The sequence below is a fragment of the Lineus longissimus genome, chromosome 4 (genome assembly GCF_910592395.1).
Source record: "Lineus longissimus chromosome 4, tnLinLong1.2, whole genome shotgun sequence".
NCBI classification, from domain to species: Eukaryota; Metazoa; Nemertea; class Pilidiophora; order Heteronemertea; family Lineidae; genus Lineus; species Lineus longissimus.
In genome coordinates this window covers 1,564,843-1,585,594 of record NC_088311.1, presented here as the reverse complement: position 1 = coordinate 1,585,594, position 20,752 = coordinate 1,564,843, and the positions used below count along the sequence as shown (strand labels likewise).

The following is a 20,752-nucleotide window of genomic DNA, read 5'->3' as shown; positions in this document are numbered from 1 at the left end:
AGCATTGATCAATTATCATTCGATCACTTCTTTGAGCCATGAAAAAATCCGAACTTGAGATGGGATCTTATTGGTTTCCCATAATTGAATCAGGATGAGGTGACCAGGGGAAAAGATTCATAACTTTTTCCACATCAGGATGTCCGCAATGTTGGCCTAATGATTTCAGAAGCAGTAGCAAATACTCCTTTGGAGGAGTTAGCATCAACCATGCCATTTGCAGAAAGTGGAACTAAGTTAAACGATCCAATGTTTAAAAAGGAATTTGTCAATTCCTGACTTCCAGCCTCATCCTTTTGGGTTTTCTTGCTGGTTGACTGATGCTATGCCGTGCTGTGTGGGTGGGAAGAAGCAGGACTAGGAAGGATAAGGTTACCATGGTACTTATACCATTCTTCTCCGACTTCATGACGCCTACAATTACTCTGAAAATCAAACCTCATGAATGTCGGGCTTGTTTTAGCTTAGATTGTCAATATAAACAGTGTCGCTGTTGTTCCAGTCCTTGAAATAGGCGTTCTCAACTTGACGTCTGATGAGTTGTCGTAGGCTGAAATGCTTCTTGTGTGAATGGCTTGAGTCACATTGTGATAGTAGAAGCGATTGCTTTAGGGGAGGTGGGGGATGATTTGAAGGTCATAGTACTTTCTAGCTGATATGGGTGTGTACAGCAACTGGTGGTCACTTTGAGTACTTGAATTCCGGTTGGAGTTAATGGATAGAAGCGACTGCTGTGATGGTGCTATTATAGCAATTTCAAAACTGGTGTGAATGACGCTCATTACTTCTGTGATTTCCATACAGTTTTAAGTGAAGTAGCTCCCAAATGTCGTCATGTTTTGTTCCTATTTGTTGATATCTGCGACCCCCCATGAGCCTTGAGCATGTAATGACTTAAGTGTAAAAGCCAGCTGATGTTAGTCATAGGCGTGCTGTGGGAGGATGATGTTAGGCCTGTTCATTCCCCATCCCATGAATTGATCTGTAACAGCTGGTCAGAATGGACTCTGCACAGTCATGGCTGACTTCATTATGAGGCAATTGATGACGAACATGTCAACATGTGGTGGTGGTAGAGCAACCAAGTAACATGGAAAGATCTTTCCATTTACGAGACAGGAGAAAACGACATTGTATCTTCATTGCTAAGCCCTCATTTTCAACCTCTGGTCAGTCAATTCAGTGATGTGACCATCTCGGTCTTCCTGAGTTACCCTTGTCAGAAAATGAAACAACTCGTAACTGAATGGCTCCTTGGCAGCTAAACATCTTGTTGAGAGTTCTGCTTGTGGACTCTGATGTCATGAGGTAAAGCTCTTGGTATCACTGACGGTGTCATTCACTGATTAGAAGCTAAACATCTTATACCAATAAGTCCAATTCCCACCTTTATAACACACAGGCTTGGAGCTTGTTAAAGAGGCTGTGGAATCTTGGAGCCTTGTCAAGATGGCTCTCAAGTGCTATTTGAAATCTCTCCACAGTGTTGATATCCCAGTTCATTACGAAAGCAATCATTGCATCACATTTGTATTGTTGAAGCAGACATGGACATGATGTATGTAAACATATCATTGCTGAATTGACATGTGTTTGAGGAGAGGTCTTGTATCTCTCAGAGGAGTGACTGGGCAACAGGTGGTCTCATTGATTGGCTTGGCTGGCCAGGGTAATTCCTGGTAATTGACTCAGCTTCTTGTGTCTGGTCAGTGGAATACAGTCACTGGCCTGGTCAGTGGAACACAGTCACTGGGTCAACATATTTCATGGCCAGTCAATATGATCATGCAGTGCCTGTCAGAAACCACTCACAGCATGACTCACAATCGCAAAGCAGCCTCATGGAAAATGGGCCTCTCTGAAACCACTGACAATCTGATAAACCAGGATGTTGAGCAACACCCACCAGCCACAATGCATAGATAATCGGCCCGAAACCAGCCCCAGCAGCCTCATGGATAATGGGCCTGTCAGGAACCATTAGAGGACAGATCATCCATTCCTATTCATTTGCAGTCCCTTCTCTCATTCATCATTGTAATAACAAAGTTCAATCAACTTGATGACAAAGGATGATATTCATTCCTATGATGCTTTCATTCAAACTTGACCTAGCCTTTCTTGATGGGTGTAGATTGAGAGGGATACATTTAAGGCAGGTGAAATAGCAAATGTCACAGGTGTATGTTGGTAGCTGATCCTGAGTTTTCATAAACAAATCATAAAGCTTGGAAAGATTGGAGTTGCACTAAACAGAATCTGATCATTTGGAGTCATTAGTCACTGATCTAAATCCTTCTGTCTAGAATCGATGCAGTATCTATCATTGCAGTCAATCAAATTCTAATGACACCTTTGGGAATAACAATAAAATGTCTGTTGTTGTGGCCATTAGGTTATCAGAAAAACAGATGCCATTTATGTAATTTCATTTGAAGTTTATTGTATTGATTTCTGTATGTATAAGTACAATTGAATGTCCATAGTACGTATCTATCACACATTGTCACAATGGAATTGATACTTTAAAAGCTTTTATAATAGGTTTCAGGGCATTACATCTGTACACTTGGGAAAAGCTCTTAGCAAACATTTTCACTTGTAAAGTTTGGTTTCGGTACTATTTGACATTTTGTTACTTGTTAAACACAATTGTAAGTTGTGGTCTTTGATATTCAATCAGAGGAGCATTTTCTCATAGCGGGCTCATCTGCATGCCTTATCCTTTGCATAACTTGGTGTGATTGTCTCACTCTGAAATTCATGTTCTCAAAAGATCTAATCTCTCTCTCTTTTGACTCTTTTCAGATGGCCTCAGCTAGCGATTCCAAATGGCAGAAGGATGCCGCCGACCAGAACTTTGACTATATGTTCAAATTGTTAATAATAGGCAACAGCAGTGTGGGTAAAACCTCGTTCCTTTTCCGGTACGCGGACGACTCATTCACATCCGCTTTCGTAAGCACGGTGGGAATAGATTTCAAGGTCAAGACAGTATTTAGGCAAGACAAAAGAGTTAAACTACAGATATGGGTAAGTGAAGATTTACTCCTTTGCTTTTAAAGCTCATACCCTCTAATAGTATTCAGCGCAGCGAATAATGCATCATCCACAGACACTGTACATGTTCGCTTCCTTTCTGAAAAGTCTCTCATGTAGTTCCCAACATTATCCTAGCATCCTTTATTCCCACCCAAACTGAGGGAGGTTTATTTGCTAAAGTATCGTTTATCAAAGTTCCCATATCTGCCTACCTCTTTGTCATGTGTATTCTCTGCATCCAAACCATAGCAGAAGATAAGCCTTGGAGCTTATAAACAGTACTGTGGAAAAAAACTGTGCTTTATTGTTCAAAAGTTGTTCTAGGGTTTCTGAGCTTGCAATGCCAAGTATCGGTGGGCGTCTGGTATTTACTTTATTCCGTTGGTAACTGTATTCATACTTTTTAACCTTGAAAGAAGAATATATTGGTTTTCTCTTGTTTCTTCTTAGTAATGTTGACATGAGTTTTATCAGAGTTCCGGAGAAATACGATTAAACAGTTTCCTACACACATGGCTCTACGATGACCGAATTTCTTGACAATTCCTTTATGAATTTATCATTTATCATTCCTTTATGAATTGAAATCATGGGTAGATGAATTTATTATGTCGCAGTGAACACCGATAGTGGTTACAGTTCACTTACCTTAGTCATGTTGAGGTCATGGTCTAAACGGTAATGACCGGTAACTCTTCATACCTTGGTGATTGAGTCATCAAATGATACCCTTGTTCATACGTCTATGACAGCTACTGCTTACCGAGGATAATTGTCATGATTAGTCTGTGCTAGTGAAAGGTTTTATCACATTGTTGTTGAGAATGGATGATGATGGATGTCTTTACACCAAGCAGTAGGCAGAGTTATCACCCGCTGGAGTGTACCTTTGAAGGAAGATGAGGCATCTTGGCAATCAAAGAAGGAAGGAGTTAGGTGGCATGGAAGCTGATGAATGACTTTTGGTTCTTCCCCCACATGGAGACATTGGAGTTACTGGATGCCAAGTAGCTTTTGGCGGGATGCTGTTGCACTCAAATTCTTTTTCCACTGGATCATTTTAAGAAGTGGTCACTGAGCACTTTACCCTCCACTTCCCAGCCTGTAGTGTTTGCTCTTTCTGTTATTCATGATAATTGCGTCAACAGTTTTAGAATGTTGGACCAAGCGATCAAGTCCAATCATGGGCAATAACTGTAGGGCCACATCAATACTTCCAGTGTATCTTTTGTTTACTCAGTGTGTGTCTTAGAATAATCCTCATTGATTGTTAATTGGACAATAAAGCCTTTTTCATTTGGTTGATTGGTTTGGGTTGATCTTGATTGATATACTAATCCTGACCATTAATCCTTCCCACTCCCTAAAACATTGATTGCTTTTAACCCTCTTATGACAAACAGTTCTTGGGACTTAAGTCATTCTAACAATGTCTAAACCAGCCACACTGTTGACAAATTGCCGAAAATTCTTGTGAAAGCTGGCACTTTAGACTTCCCTTTAAGTTGTCTGTTTGATGCATTTGATCGCACAGGGTAAACATTGTCATCCTATTTATGATAGGACGTTTCAGGTTCTTTATTTGCATCACAAAGAATGGGATTCATGTTCGAAACGTAGTTTTGTGTTTCGGAAGATTTGAAATATAAGATGCTGATATGGAGCATATCTCCTGTGGGCTACTGCTCCTTTTAACTAACAGTAGATAGTTTGTTCTCCTGGAACACGGTTGGATGGATCAACAGTAGATAGTTTGTTCTCCTGGAACACGGTTGGGTGGATCAACAGTAGATAGTTTGTTCTCCTGGAACACGGTTGGGTGGATCAACAGTAGATAGTTTCTTCTCCTGGAACACGGTTGGGTGGATCAACAGTAGATAGTTTGTTCTCCTGGAACACGGTTGGGTGGATCAACAGTAGATAGTTTGTTCTCCTGGAACACGGTTTGGTGGATCAACAGTAGATAGTTTGTTCTCCTGGAACGCGGTTGGGTGGATCAACAGTAGATAGTTTGTTCTCCTGGAACGCGGTTGGGTGGATCAACAGTAGATAGTTTGTTCTCCTGGAACGCGGTTGGGTGGATCAACAGTAGATAGTTTGTTCTCCTGGAACACGGTTGGGTGGATCAACAGTAGATAGTTTGTTCTCCTGGAACACGGTTGGGTGGATCAACAGTAGATAGTTTGTTCTCCTGGAACACGGTTGGGTGGATCAACAGTAGATAGTTTGTTCTCCTGGAACACGGTTGGGTGGATCAACAGTAGCTAGTTTGTTCTCCTGGAACACGGTTGGGTGGATCAACAGTAGATAGTTTGTTCTCCTGGAACACGGTTTGGTGGATCAACAGTAGATAGTTTGTTCTCCTGGAACGCGGTTGGGTGGATCAACAGTAGATAGTTTGTTCTCCTGGAACGCGGTTGGGTGGATCAACAGTAGATAGTTTGTTCTCCTGGAACACGGTTGGGTGGATCAACAGTAGATAGTTTGTTCTCCTGGAACACGGTTGGGTGGATCAACAGTAGATAGTTTGTTCTCCTGGAACACGGTTGGGTGGATCAACAGTAGATGGTTTGTTCTCCTGGAACACGGTTGGGTGGATCAACAGTAGATAGTTTGTTCTCCTGGAACACGGTTGGGTGGATCAACAGTAGATAGTTTGTTCTCCTGGAACACGGTTGGGTGGATCAACAGTAGATAGTTTGTTCTCCTGGAACACGGTTGGGTGGATCAACAGTAGATAGTTTGTTCTCCTGGAACACGGTTGGGTGGATCAACAGTAGATAGTTTGTTCTCCTGGAACACGGTTGGGTGGATCAACAGTAGATAGTTTGTTCTCCTGGAACACGGTTGGGTGGATCAACAGTAGATAGTTTGTTTTCCTGGAACACGGTTGGGTGGATCTTTTAGATCTTTGATCTTCTTCCCCTTCTTAGTTGTAAACTTTCCATTCTGATGACCAATGCCAGTTGCTGAACTGTGCCGTGGTTAAACAGAAAGAAACATTCCTGATGTCAAAGGTCAAAAGTGCCCAACTACATGTACCAAGCTCCAAATCTGATGATCAAGATTGCAGGCAAAGGTTGAGCTGTGTTGGTATGGTGATGACCAGTTGTGTGCGGTCAATTATTAAAGTCTTGCCTTTTGGAGCTAATTAGCTTGAGTAACTTCATTATTAATGTTCATTACTTCACTCTACTCGTTAGTTGTATTTTTCCTCGGCATTACCACACTCTCATCAATTATGGAGAGATTCTCTCCTGCGGCATCGGGAAGACTTCTTTACATTCAAGGTAATCTGGAGGTTACACCAGAGAACATTTGGTTTCTTTAATCTGTGCTATTCTATCACAATCTTCTGTTTCAGTCTTCATTTTCCTTGAGGATTGCGTTGCTGAAATGTCAAGTTCGCTGTGTTTAGGTCATTGAGACATCACCACGGTGCCCTATTGATTGACCATATTGCGTCGGCTGTAGTTTTCTGGTTATGGTAGACCTGACATCTCTGTGGCAGAGTGGTCTGTATTGACCTCATCTGCACTGGCTTTCTACACAACACCATTTTCTCTGTTATTTATGCTCTCCGCTGTGAAACATTTACCAACACGAGAACGTCAGCCCATGTTTCATGTGACCAGCTTTGTCTAATACCCTGTTACCTTAGTGATGATACCCTGCAGCTATGGTACACTTCATATATCTTCTTATCTATAAAGCTGCCAGCTAACAGTGGACCATACTTTTGAACAGGAGTGGGAAAATGATCAATAAAACTCTCCAATGGCAGAGTTCTTTGGTAGAGTAAAGAGCTGTTTCTCAAGGTTTTGGGGTGAATGGACACATTATCTTCTGGAGAGCAGTCTTGACGTGTTGCAATTGGAAGCACAAGAGGTAGTATTACAGACTCCTGTCTATCATTGTAACATTGTAACCCTCCCTTTGGAGAATCATCTTTATCCACTTTTCTATGATGTTGAGTGACAAAGACAAGGCTTTTACGGCGGCGGGATTGATGTGCTGCCATTGCCTGTGATCTGGGTTTTGTGAAGTAAGGCTTGATGATGCAAGATAAATGTCTGCTTCAATCGCCAGCTTCATGATCAAGGTTAGACGAAAGTAGTAACATTGGTACCACAGTCTGTTCTGATATTCCTGTTGCATGGATGGCATCAATGACATGTCTTTATTTCCTCTCTGTAACGGCGTTATGGGGGGGGGGGATAAATAGATTCTCTAAGGAAAACGTCTGTTACCTCGACTCGTTGAATTGACATAGTCATACATGTTGTCTCCAAACACTGTTCTCACCATGAATCCACACATTCGACCAGATCATCTGCTGGTTTCTGAATGCTGCTAATGAGCTAATTCATACTGCAATTATGCTAACGTCGACTCGTTCATCAGAGCAATTGTCAATAATGTGGCTTGCTGTTACACTGGCTGACAGTACAAGCTATATATATGACCGCTAGATTCCTGCGTCCTATTGATCTGTGTGGAAATCAATAAACATGGAAACCTAATAAAGTGTGGCGGGCAAGCTCTCTTGGCTGTGTGCACACGCATAATCAACTGTAAACACCCAGTTAGGGCTGGGTGCACATTGGTCCGCATCTTTCTTGGACTTCATAATTCATGTTTGTTGAGCATCAACCGATGATACACTTTCAGAAGTCTGAACTCAGTCATTAGTTATAGAAGCTGTAAAGACCCAGTCATGAGTGAAAGTCCTTCGACAAACACTGCCTCAAGTTTCGTTCCACTTCACTTGAGTGTTCACCAGTTTTGGTACATGACGGAACCTTCATTCTGCTTCCACCTTACCATTGGATTACACTACACTACATCGGATTACACTACAGCTAGCTACCATTGTTGGTGTGCTTTATGATCCGCGGTCAATTCCTAGGGGACTGTTGCTGCATTGTATGATCCATTATTCTATGACCGATAGACCACATCTAATCAAATCTCACTACATGCACTTTGGTGGTGAAAGTTTGTTAGGAATCGGATTTGTTCAATAACAACAGATTATTCCCGTGCTGGCTTGTCAAAAGGTACTAATTAATATGTGTTTGTTTTGAAAAGAAGTCTGTTATTCCACATTCTGTCATTCCAAATTTGGTGGGTTCAACCCCTGCTTGATCATAACCTCAGAAATACCAGTATCCTATGGTTACTATCCATTGGAGTGTGTACCAAGCTTTGTTACTGGCATTCTGCAAGACTGCTGGGAAACATGAGATGTCAATTAAGCTGATGGATTGTGGAAAGGTCACTTGCTCTAACGTGACATGACTCTGTGGAAGATGGGGTTCAGTGGTATTGCACCATTAGGGGAATATGTATTGCTTAGATTGGACGGTTGGGATACAGTGTTGTTATATGATGCATAAATCAGGAACAGTATCTTGTGAAATCCAAACATGCTTTCTTGGTTATAATCTCAACCAATTTCTGAAAATGAGTCCCAACGCAACTTAACAGTTGTTACAGGTTTGGATTTCGTGAGCAAGTGTTGAAACTGATGAAAGTTGATGTAGCTTGGTCAGGTTTTTAAAAAGTTGTCGGAGTCCTATTTGCCAAGCATGTGGTGGCAACAGAGGACAACATACTATAAAACTGAATAAAGTGCCCCCTTCATGGTGCTTTGCTGTTTCATCCAACATTCCTACCATCTATACACAGTTCTATTTGTATCTGAGTATATTCTCCATCCTTTGATATCCTATCCGATGCTATGTTTGCCTTGATGAATATTATCTATTCTAGCATCGTATTGATTTTCCTTCTCTTGGAAACACCATGACCTTTCAAGAATTCGCTCGATCAATGGCGTTCATAAATGAGATACCACCACTCGAATCCACATCCGTCTCATGAATCGAAACAATTCAAATTACATTGAAGTTCTCTAAATTCAATACAGAAAGGCAAGTTATTTTGATAAAAAGGAAGAAGAAAACTTTTGAATTGGGCATCAGTCGGATTTCAGCTTGTTAGAATCAAACAAGAGATTGGAATGAAGAGAAGCAAGTGGCTTACTCGAGGAAGGGCCCAGCTCTCTAACATACAAGCGAGTCGCATCAAAGTGGAGTTGTCATAGCACCGATCATACTCCTGACAGCAACTACAGCAGTATTCATACCAACCAGTCTAAACCGCCAATTCCCCGAACCACTATTCAGTTTATTCAACCCAACAAGCTGATACTGCCAACGAACACTGACGTATGGAATTGACAGTCTGACAGTGAATGAATAGCGCAGTACGATTGATTGCAATGCTGTGTCACAGGTTCGTACTAATTCATCCATTTCTCATACTTGATGTCAGCTTTGATTCCATAAACATTTATGCATCATCCAATCTCAAAATAGAAAACGTGCTCCGCTTGGGACTGTTAGCCAGGAAATCAAAGTGACGGGATGATGATAAAGGGTAGGGTGAGACATATTTGACTCATCTGCCATTGAAAACTGAATGATATGGTTAACGCAAAGATTTTGGATATGGCGCATATCTCTTTTGCCAGGAAACTCTTCACATGGTGATTCAGCACAAGTCAGTATCAATCGCCCTGTGTCCACATGGTAAGGATCTAGTAGACCAGACTTCTCGTTTGAAGTAATCCTAGGATCAGCTTTAGACCTGCTTTTGATTAAACCCAGTTTACTAAAAAACAGAAGAAAAAACATGTTGCTCTTTCCTTTCACAGCATAATTTGTGTCTTCAACGAAACGAACAGTATCAACAAAACAAAATAGCTGTGAGATTTGTCATTCCCTAGTGCTGTTTCCATGGTAACTGAATTCCCATAGGACATATTCAGAACACCTTCTGACACATTAATATATCAAGAAAGAAGACGACACTCGGCACTCGTGCTCTTCAATTCTTGCCAGTAGATGTATGAACTCCTTGATGAAGCTAGTCAGCTCTTCCTATAATCCAGTTGCATTGAGGAGTTTAACCAACCTCACCCTTGTCAGCTACCTCCAACCTTGAATGGCTATTTCTTCTGCATCATCTCATTTGCATTCTCCTTTTAGATCCTCGTGACAAGGCAATAATGCCACAGGCCGTGCTGTCGTGTCATGGAAATCTAAATCACAGAATCTAATCACTCTCAAGAGAAGTGATGGAGTGATGTGAAGGGATGACTTGTTTACTTGTGTAGAAAGATCTTCCTTGTCGTTTTCGTATTCTTTCCCCTACAGTTGAACAGATACCTGGGCAATCTGGCTTGGTTTCTTGCATTGAATGCTTGAGGACGTCAGGTTCAGTCCTTTCGAGTGGGAGATAATGAAGGAAATCTATTGGGATGAAGTACCATGTTATCGACGAAAATTTAATCATGACGGAGCGTCCCGTGGGTGTCCACGACCCTGTTAATCAAAAGATATCAATCAAGGCATATAATTGATGATGACAGTGATTGATTTAACACAACAATCAAATCTCCCAATATCGATAGCTTTGTGCTTCTGAACACCGGATGCGGGGCAGTAGCTCGCAATTGGGTGTCTGAGATAGTCGAGTAGGGGGTTATGGACTATGAGAGGGGTACTATGGTTACCGTGGATGGCCAATATCTGCCTGCGGTGCTCAGATGATTTGAAATATCATTGTTGCCAAGCTGCTGGAGTCCATGGAGGGAGTTGGTGGCAATAGCTGAAAGAAACCAGTGTTTTTGAGGATGGTGAGCTGGTTTTGGCTGTGTTTATCACTGGGCCCAATGCCAATCTCATTATATTTTATTACAGTAAACTAATTCTAACCTAATCACCGCACCTGTTGTAGGTCAAACAAATATGACAAATATCACCCATAAAACCACAAATAGTTTTATTCATCCTAAATACGTCAATGATGACATATTTAGTACATATTTGACCATTATTGAGAATTCATGAGGAATTGAATACAGTGCTGTACGTTTTTCATGAACCAACAATACTAAATGAAGTAACAATTAAAACCATCATGAAAATGCCCATAACTCGATTGAATTTCCATTATAGTTCATAACTTATTGTTCGTCCCACCAGGTGGCCAATTTATATTTGTTCTAGAGTCAATCGGAGGTGTGGCATGGTTTATTAGATGCTGTCCCAGAGCAGCTTATCAAGTCAGGTGACGGGCCATCTGGTGCAGCTCGCAATACAGTACAGCCGCAGGGTCTGGACTTGGCTTGGCACAAGTCCACTGGTCGTTTCAAAGAAATATGATTTAATCAATGATACGGCGGACGGTTGGATCCTGGTTCGTATTTACGCAACTTGTACAAATTGTCATTGTCAACAATTCTGTTCTACGTCATACTGCCATGTTCAACACAACACCTTGGTTGAGATTGACCGGTGATGTCCTTATTAGAGAAGCTGTACTTCTTCTGTTTTGAGGTTCATGCACTTCCAATATCAATCAAGAAAACTACTTTAAAAACTAATACAGTGGCAAGAGTAGTTTGTTGTTCATTGTCGAATGCTCTTCGGTTCACTATCGATTGTGATAGAGTTTGAGCTGTTTCATTGAAGGAGGCACTTGAACAGTAATGTTTGTCACCACTCTGGCTGCATTGATAGTTTCACTCAGTTGTGTGTGTGCCGGTTGATAGTGCTCTTGGTGGCCGTGCTCTGTATACATATAGTTAAAGTGGCTTCAGGCCACTCTTCAGACTCAATGATTTCTGTTCATTAATGGATAGAGTTGCAGTGTGAATACACATTTCCTGTACAAATGATCGATAAAGGTTTTTGGCGAATATGGCTGCCGGAAACAAGAGCTACTCTGCTGCCTTGTTCAATGACTTCTGGACACTTCGTGCTTTTGTTCTATGCTTTTATGTTTGGTATACCGGATATGCGGCCAGCTCAAATAGCTGCTGATATCAGCATGAGCATGATGGCCCATACCATCTTGCGAGACGTTAACCAGTCTGGAAGCAACATTGACATTTCGTTAAGTATGATCTGGGCAGCAAATAGCCCTTGATACATGTAATGGTTGGTTGAGCTATCTGCCAGCTCTAGATTGTGCTCTAAAGGAGAGATGGAAGGATCAATACCTCATCATCAGTGCTGTTGGCCGTCTGTTCCTCCGCAGAGATATGTTGAGCAGTATAATCAGTGGTAACCTCGCTTTGCATGAGTTGATAATGTGCATGATGACCGGCACAGTATCCTTGACAGCTTTTGTGCTGTCTGTCGACAACTCCTTTCTATTACTTTAGGGTACGAGAAGTCAGACAGACAAGCTGATCCCTGGACAACCCCAGTTGACAAATGATAGCTACAAGGCCTATTAAGCTGGTACATGTCTATTACATATCAGCTTTGTTCATGTGTTGACCATATCTCATGTTGTCTGCTTTCTGTCGTTACAGGACACCGCAGGTCAGGAAAGATATCGTACTATAACAACTGCATATTATAGAGGTGCTATGGGATTTATACTAATGTATGATGTCACGAACGAGGAGTCTTTTAATGCAGTACAGGACTGGTAAGTATGGGCTAGGAACAGGCCAGAAACTCATATAGAAACTGGCTAATTCTAAGTGTTCAGATAATCCTTCAAAACTGAAAGTCTTGTTGTTAATATGTGAAGCATCATCTAAAATTGAGAAATAAGACACCTATAATCATGTTCAAGACATTTTGGTATCATCTTGATTAAGACATTTTTGCTGGGGAGCGCAGGTGTATTCGCAGGTGCTGACACGTGATGACTCTTGTTCCCCTTAAGGGACCTAAAAGGAGTCTGTAGGCAGGAGCCGGGAAGCGGTAGGTCAGATTTAAAAGGAACACAAAGTTGCCCATAGGGTTCTCTCCCATCTGTATAAGGAAATGGAGACTATTCACGTTTGTATAAGGGATATTTATCACTGAATTGAACACGACCCAATACCTTAACTGTATACATATCAATCACCTGATGACCTCCAATTTAACCCCCTAGCTCCTGCCTGTCGTCCATCTTCTGTTATATGTTGCTTTGATAATGATAAAATGCCTCTCCACTTAATTTCACCATCTGCTATCATTGTCGTATTGTGTCTATCCTTCCCTAACCAATTTCTCACTTTTCTCTTTCTGTTCTACAGCATATCCTTTTATCATCTCCCTCGATAATTTCATTGGCTGCTAAAACAGTTAAAACTAAAAACTAATCAGGGTTAGTCGTCTATCAGTATGATAACCGCCATCAATCACATAAAAAGGACAACTAAGTCAGTTTAAACTATAAGCGATTGGGGTTTAGTAGTTTCGCTGCTGTATATCATGATAGACTTTAGTTTACAGCACTTTAATCAGCGCCAACTTGGTTCCATTCCACCTGCAAAGTGTTCGTTCCATCAGTATATTAATGAGCTGATGTGTCGGTATCTCGTAAATTTTCTTGAAATGGTCATTGAGATAAATTATCTGTTGCTATAAATTTGAGTGTAAAAACTATGCCGTCTAATAAATGGAGGATCCGGATCCGTCCTCTGGGGACATTTATATCTTTGCTGCTCTGAATTATGGATTGCACTCCAGAAAGAATTACGTTGGCGGTATCCGGTCCTGGAATTGCCGCCTGGGAGATTAATGGGCTGGTTACATCCTCTGCAACGTGTTCTAGCTCATTGCCAGAACATTGACTGCTGTGTCGTTGTACTAGCAATCCTCTTGTGGGTTAGGTCTTGAGAACTGGCAACATCCAAGATTCATGGTTGTCATGCATGCAGTAACCTTGAACGGGCTGGGGTCCCAGGTCACAGTGGTCTGCAGGGACACTTTCTCTGACAAAGTAAGCCTCCTTTCTAGCTGGAGTTTCCCTGATTATGATTCTGTCTTCCTCTCAGATGAATAGAGTGGGTCCTTCTGCAGCACAGAGCAATGTTGAAAACATGAACATTTTACTTAGTCTCCTCCTAAGTGCCACCATGTTGTTGGTCATTTGGCATCTTCACCCATCTTCCCAAGAATATCGACAGTTGATGTGTGGATTCTTCTCAGTACATCGGCGCAGATCAATAGCAAGTAGCTCCATGGCCCTGGCATCTGTATAGTGTTGTTCATGGTCTTGTTGATCATGCACTGGCTTGGTACATTCTGTTGGTGTGGTTTGGTTATTGGTGAAGTAGTGTGCCAAACCTAGCTAAGAACTGTGGTTGGTTTGATAGTGAGGCAGCTAGGTGTGTGGCAATATGACAAACTCAACCAACCTGCGATTCCTCGGCTTAAAGCGGTGAGGTATTCTTGCTAGAGAATTATGACATTTTGAGATTGATGATTTATTGTTGACATGCAATCCCTTAGCACTTGTTGTCCTTTCTCCATTGTGATATGGCAGTGAATGACTGAAAGTGAAAGGTCACAGCATAAATCTGGCTATGTTGTGTGACATTTCAAGTTTTCTTTTCTATTTCTGTGTTTCATTGAGTGGCATGCTCGCTATCTGTTTCTCGTGCGGTTCATATTCTTGTATCCTCTATCTTATTGAAGTCTGTGTGGTCTTCAAGGTTCAGCTAGTCTTGATTTGTTCTCCTGAACCGAATATGTTGTAGCGGAGAACCTTGCGTTAAAAAGGCCAGATTCCCCTGACATACTTCTGGTTATGGCAGTGCTGTGCCGGGCTGATTAATTTGCCTGCCTTCTCAGTTCTCCATCAGTCCTGATCATGTCCCAGAGGCTGTACTGTCTGTTTTTGGCTTATTGATTGTAAGTCGGAAAGGCCATGTCCTCCCGAGTCTCATGAAGTGCCATGCATGTTTTGTGAACATCCTAGTCTATTCCTGGTCTAATCGATTCTTACGCCCACGGCCTCCCTGATGCCATTTTCACGAGCTGTAAATCATTCATCCCAAGTGTTTTGTTTGAACATAACCTTGGACGGCCGTCAGTGAGCCACATTCCTACCGGATGATAACTTGGCTCTTGCTTTACCAAGGTTTATCATTGTGTCTCTCAGTGAAATGCTAAAATGCTTTGAGGAGCACTTACCTCCACTTTAGGCTGAGAACACAAATCTGGTGAAAGCCTGACCTCTGACATTTGCTTCTTCGATCCACCGATATTGAATTCATCTTTAATGCCACTTACTTAAATAAATTGAATTTTTACAGCACCGAATCGCTTCCTCATTCAAATCAAATGAAGTGAATCCAATCACTTCGTTTTTTTCAGCCGTTTTCTTTAAAACTCAATGTCTTGATCAGCTGTTACCATTTCTATAGTCTGCTTCCAAGTGAAAGTCGATTCTAATCTTGTTGACATTTAGCTAAGATTAAAGCTGGCTATTGTCAGGGACCCAGTATTGATCAAATCAAGTGATGTGCCTGGATAGTGTGTCAGGGATTTCTTGTCATAGATTGAATCTCTTTGACGTTTTCGCTCATTGGTAAGCAGCCTTGTCTTCAAAAGGCTGAATCAATAGTATTGTCTGAACATCTTTTATGAGGTTAAATTGAGGCGATGGCTTCCATGGATATCCATGTGAAGTGAGTAGAAGTCAGTTCCCTCATTTGTTCTCATAGTCTTCATCCATCATCTTCTTACAATGACTTCTCTCTCTTTTCCTTTACAGCCTTCTCTTCCTACAAAATCCACTATGTATCCCATTCCCCATCTTCTGAATCACCCTTTTTCTTCCTCAGTCATTGTTAAATGTGAACACAAACCCTTTGTATGAACGAGCACATTTCAGAAAACTGACAGAGACTAAGAGTCTGTATCTTCAACCAACCAGTCATTGATTGACCAACTGAGTCTTGTATCTGCGTACATTGTATATTGTTTTCCTTTTATATTAATTCATGCTTTTAAGCCCTTTATCCCACTTTTACAGGGTTCCTCTGGCATTCATTTCTTTTCTTACGATATTAGCTTGTCCAACTTTTAGTTTGGGATTCTTAACCTGTTTTTGTTGTGCGAGGCTATTTCAAAATCAGAAGGTGATTCCCCGATGACCAAGATGTTGGAACCTTTGACCTGTTTGATGAGAAGAGCTATTTTGCCACACTCCCTCGAACTGCTTTAGCCTGGTAGCCTGAGGACCCCCCACCACACCACTCCCACACCAATACCTTGAGAGTAACTCCTCGTGTTTCCTCCACTTACTTTGCTCTCCTTGCTTACTCTAGGAGCTCACTTAAAAACACCCACGCTTGGGAAGACTCCACTGTAGTTTTAGTTGGCAATAAATGTGACCGCGAAGACATTAGAGCAGTTTCAAAAGACCATGCACAAAAATTAGCAGATGATTTAGGTAAATGGGAGCGGGCTTGGACTTTTTATTTGCTGTTTGGCAACGTAGGGTTGTAACCTTAAGAGTGGTTGTTGCTGATTGCCCTTTAGGCTACGAGAGCTGTTGTGTCAGACACAGATGGCAACTCATACTTTATCACAGTGATGATTTGTGTTTTACGATAGCGAGTAGCTGTGGGATGTCACCACCTGACTTCTCATTTCATTGGAAGGTGACATGAGGCTTTGTATGATGTTGTTGTGTTTGAGCTAGAAACAGTATAAATCTACATCAAAAGTTACATAAATCATGCGGCTATGTCTAGATACAATGCAAACATTGTCTTTGCATTGTTGTGGAAAAGGTCTCCTCAGATAGCTGTCAAGTTGTGAGAAACAATTATGGTATCCAAAAATAGTGTCCATGACATCACAACACACATAAAACACACAGCAATCACTATTTGTGTCACACTGTGAAAAGGATTTTGAGTCAAATAATGGACCACATGATGGCAGCACTGAATGGAACGTGAGTTATGGCTTTAGTTTCCAGAACTGGCTTACAGTATAGACAATCTATTCTGATGTTGCCTAATGCGCCAACACAGCTGTCCCAAGATCAGATGATCGTAGCAAAAGGCAGTCAGTAACAACCACTGTCTTTTTGGTGCATATTTGGTGAAGTCAAAAGTCCTACAATCTTGCCATAGTGTTCTTAAGGTAAGGTAGGTGGCATAGGTATGGACCTCTTGGTACACTCAAGCTTGTCCCTGGTATGTTAGTGGAAGTGTCCTCCCCTGTTCAGTTACTGAAAATGTGTATCAAATGTTGCATGTTCCAAAAAAATTATTGTTACTTCCTGAAACTTTATTGAGTTATTCCTTGTCCTAACTTTCATTTGTTTGGATTTTTCCATGAGCAAGCTTACACATTACTATTTATTTAGAAAACCAACTCCTATGCCATCATTTTTATTTCTGTTTCTGATTAATTGAGTGGCGGATTGGTGGGAGAGCTTTATTCTGCTTGCCAAGGATTAGTTAGAGGGCGCTTGTGTGAAGAAAATACAACATCAGGGTGGAGACGAGCCATGGACAATCATATGTTGACCTGTTCATCCAAAACTAGTTTCTGTGTATAACAATCTATTTTGTCTCAAAAAGAAGACCTCACCAATACACAAACCTCTTTCTCTTATGATGTTGTTTTCTCCACATTTTCTGCCTCCTTGCATTTATTTCCTTCATTTTACGTTAACACTCGCATTCCTGGCTTGCACGGTTATAGGTGGCAGCACACAACAACTTCCAGCCGCCTTGACTTTTCACTAACAGGTGGCACCACTGTCAACAAAGGATCATGGGATACATCTCTTGCAGGTGTACACAGATACAGATGTATAGTTGGGACAATGCTCAGGTAATACTGCTCGGGAATAAGTGTGATTGCGAGGACGAGCGAGTCATCTCCATCAAACGAGGCGAGCATCTTGCCGATCAGCTAGGTATGGTGTTTCTTATCCGTCTCTCATTGTATGGTTTGCAGGTGTACACAAATCAAGACTTACTCTTGGGACAATGCACAAGTTGTGCTAGTCGGTAACAAATGCGATCTGGAAGATGAGCGCGTCGTTTCAGCAGAGAGAGGCAAACAATTAGCCGACCAGCTAGGTATGTTGTAAGCTGTCATCAGGGTTCGTACGAGTCCAACAAAACTACCAACAACCCAATGGTGTTCAGTTAATTCAGTGAGTTTACAGTTGAAATGGAGCTGTCAACTGTTTTCTCAAAGAAAATAGTTATCTACCGATTGGATGGATCAGGTTAACATAGGAGTTCAGAGCTGGACTCACAACCAGGGGTTGTGAGTTCAAACTCTGAACCTATCATCAGCTTGTCCCTGAAGATCAGTGCAGGAATGGTCCATGTATAAACCCAAAAACATACCAGCAGTGTTTCTCCATCAACTGAAACTACTGAATGTGGTATTGAAGTATGTACTTTCAAATTGCCAAGGTAAATTACCATATTTCTGCACGAGGTATTTCATTGGTATGTGGTTTGTTGAAATTAACCCTCATGTAAGATTTGAACTTGAGTGTGGCTTTTGATTGGACGGCTCATGTACGAACCTTGCCTTTCCGTGATTGGCTTGCTATTAACTGGTGGTGGTTTGAAGCACTAACTTTACTTCTAGTTCACATTTTCACAAATTTTGTAGTTAGGTAATGTTTGTCACTAATCACATCATTTCTTTAGGTCATGCTTGTCATGATTTTAGAGTTTAGGTAATGTTTGTTTACTAATTGCATAATTTAGATTGTACTTGTCACTAATTTCATAGTTTAGGTGATTACTATTGTGTAGTTTATACTTTATACTTCACATCACTAAGTTTCATTAGTTCAGGTGATCTTGATATCATTATATAACTTGTGGCTTGCATCACTCTCGTAGTTTAGGGGAAATGCTTTTAGTTCTGTTTGAATAAATAGTTTATGTTTGTAACTAATTCTGTTGTAAAGTTGCTACTAAATTAAAGTTGAATGACGAGTGACACATCGACCTGTACTAATGTTTTGAAGTTGCTGTATAAATGGCACTACAATGGGGATGATGTCAGCAAGTCGCCCACCTAACATCCGGAAATTTGCTTCGAAAGGGACCCATCACCGCTCAGACAAAACAATTTGATGCTTTGATAGACTGTCGTGGTCGTCGTGCACCTCTTGGAGTTGTTTTAAAAGTGCTGCCTTATAAAACGAATAACACCAAACCGTTTTTGAATAGCAACATTTCATGGACGACTGTTTCTTCTTCCCGATCATTAGAGATCATGTCAGGCGGGACGATCAATAATTTGTGAGGATTCAATATCGCAGCCGCCATATTGGTGTTTTGGTTTCTGTGACTGCTATGCTAATGACTGGATCAGCCCACTTGTGTCTGACGAGAGAATTTTCAAGTCGCAACTTCTTTATGGCGCTGGTATTTCTAATTGAATATGCTGTTTACATGAGTCTCAGTTGGCTCAATTGTGGCAGAAGGGGGAAGAAACTGACCATTTCAAATATGAACGAACTGAAAAACTGAATTCATATACCCGGTTTAGCGAAATGAATCAATCGTTTCTTTGTGAATGATCCAAATTACACCTTGCTGTGGCTCACTTCTACCAATGATCATTTCCCTTTAGGGACATTTCCAGACTTGTATAAATCACTTATCAAATCAGTGACATATCCAAGTTGCTTTGTTGCTCTCAAAGCACAGGGCGCTATGCTAACATTGGATGAATGCTCGAGCAACCTGGGCTCACTCAGTTGACATGGTAACAGTTTGATCCCCAATTACCGCTACCCGGGCTGATAGATTGACAGAATACTCAATTAATCATAGTTATCCGCTGCAATCGGGAACACTCTGGTGCTGTTAATGGAAGCTTTGTCTCGCTGAAAGGGAAAGAGGGCTCGAATGTGTGATTTCACATTTACTTTATTGGCTCATACCTTACACACACTTCCCCTGTTCTTTCTTTGCGGAAACAAAGATCTATCAGCAATGGTTTAACCAAAGACTCCTGGTATTTTGTCTGACGTTCTTACAACTAAGCTAGCAAAAATCTAAAAGTCTTGCCGGTCATAGCCTCAGTGTATTACTACCCACTCCCCCTCTGTACAAAAAGTCTCTACCTTTAAACATAAGCTGTATAAATGTCTTGGCTATTATCATTTCACATGGCACAAGGCCAATGAGAACCTTCTTAACCTTGTGTCAGCTTACCCACTGTATATTTCAAGCGTGTTTTCCAACGTTCACCACCGATGGTAATAGCCCTCATCAATGAAGGCTGAGAGTCTCTTTGGGAGCATAATAGTGTGTTATCTCCTAGACCAGCGGTAGCATGGTAATCCACACTGTTGGGAGCCTGTCCCTGGCGTCTGTGGTGTACTTCCGTGGAACTGTACGATGACTAAATCGATTGGTAGCTGCTACTATAAATAAAGGGTCCGCAGAACGAGACTTACATGAAGCTTGACCAATAACATATCATTTCAAAGTTTAAGTACAAGCACTTTGAAGTGACAGGTTATCCCAGGTCCAGCATTGACTTGGCTGCTATGATAAATTTGTCTTGAATCAGTTCTGTAGACCCAACAAACAACCGAGACAACACAGATAAACGTCTTGTTAATCGCAATGGTGTTTTCAGCGGACAAATGTCTGACATCCGGTCTTGGCATTCCAAGTCAAATAATGAAGAGGTTTTTCAAGATAATTGCAAGAAATTGACGAGCAGTGGTCGATATTTCTTCATTTCCCCTCGGAATAGTGAAGATCAATAACGTCTTGTGTTACTCAATATTTTGGTGTGATTATCATTGAGCCGGTAGTGGAGTTCTTTTAAGAGATTTTTTCTGAAATATGGCGGCCGTGCAAGATCCCCCTTGATCCCCTTGCTGTGTGTTC

At 41.3% G+C, this 20,752-nt stretch overlaps 1 protein-coding gene across 13 annotated transcripts in view; it reads left to right on the top strand.

The window, feature by feature from the left end:
- Positions 1–20,752, top strand: part of LOC135487317 (ras-related protein Rab-3) — a 41,808-nt gene that overhangs the window by 17,288 nt on the left and 3,768 nt on the right. For 11 of the 13 annotated variants that reach the window (XM_064770950.1, XM_064770945.1, XM_064770941.1 and 8 more), the window contains 3 exons: positions 2,809–3,033; positions 12,434–12,552; positions 17,829–17,953. In XM_064770950.1, the coding sequence (XP_064627020.1) occupies positions 2,809–3,033; positions 12,434–12,552; positions 17,829–17,953 (469 nt within the window). Of the gene's footprint in view, positions 1–2,808; positions 3,034–12,433; positions 12,553–16,177; positions 16,303–17,662; positions 17,788–17,828; positions 17,954–20,752 lie in introns of all 13 variants that reach the window. The other 2 variants (XM_064770940.1, XM_064770939.1) reach the window with 2 other exon arrangements.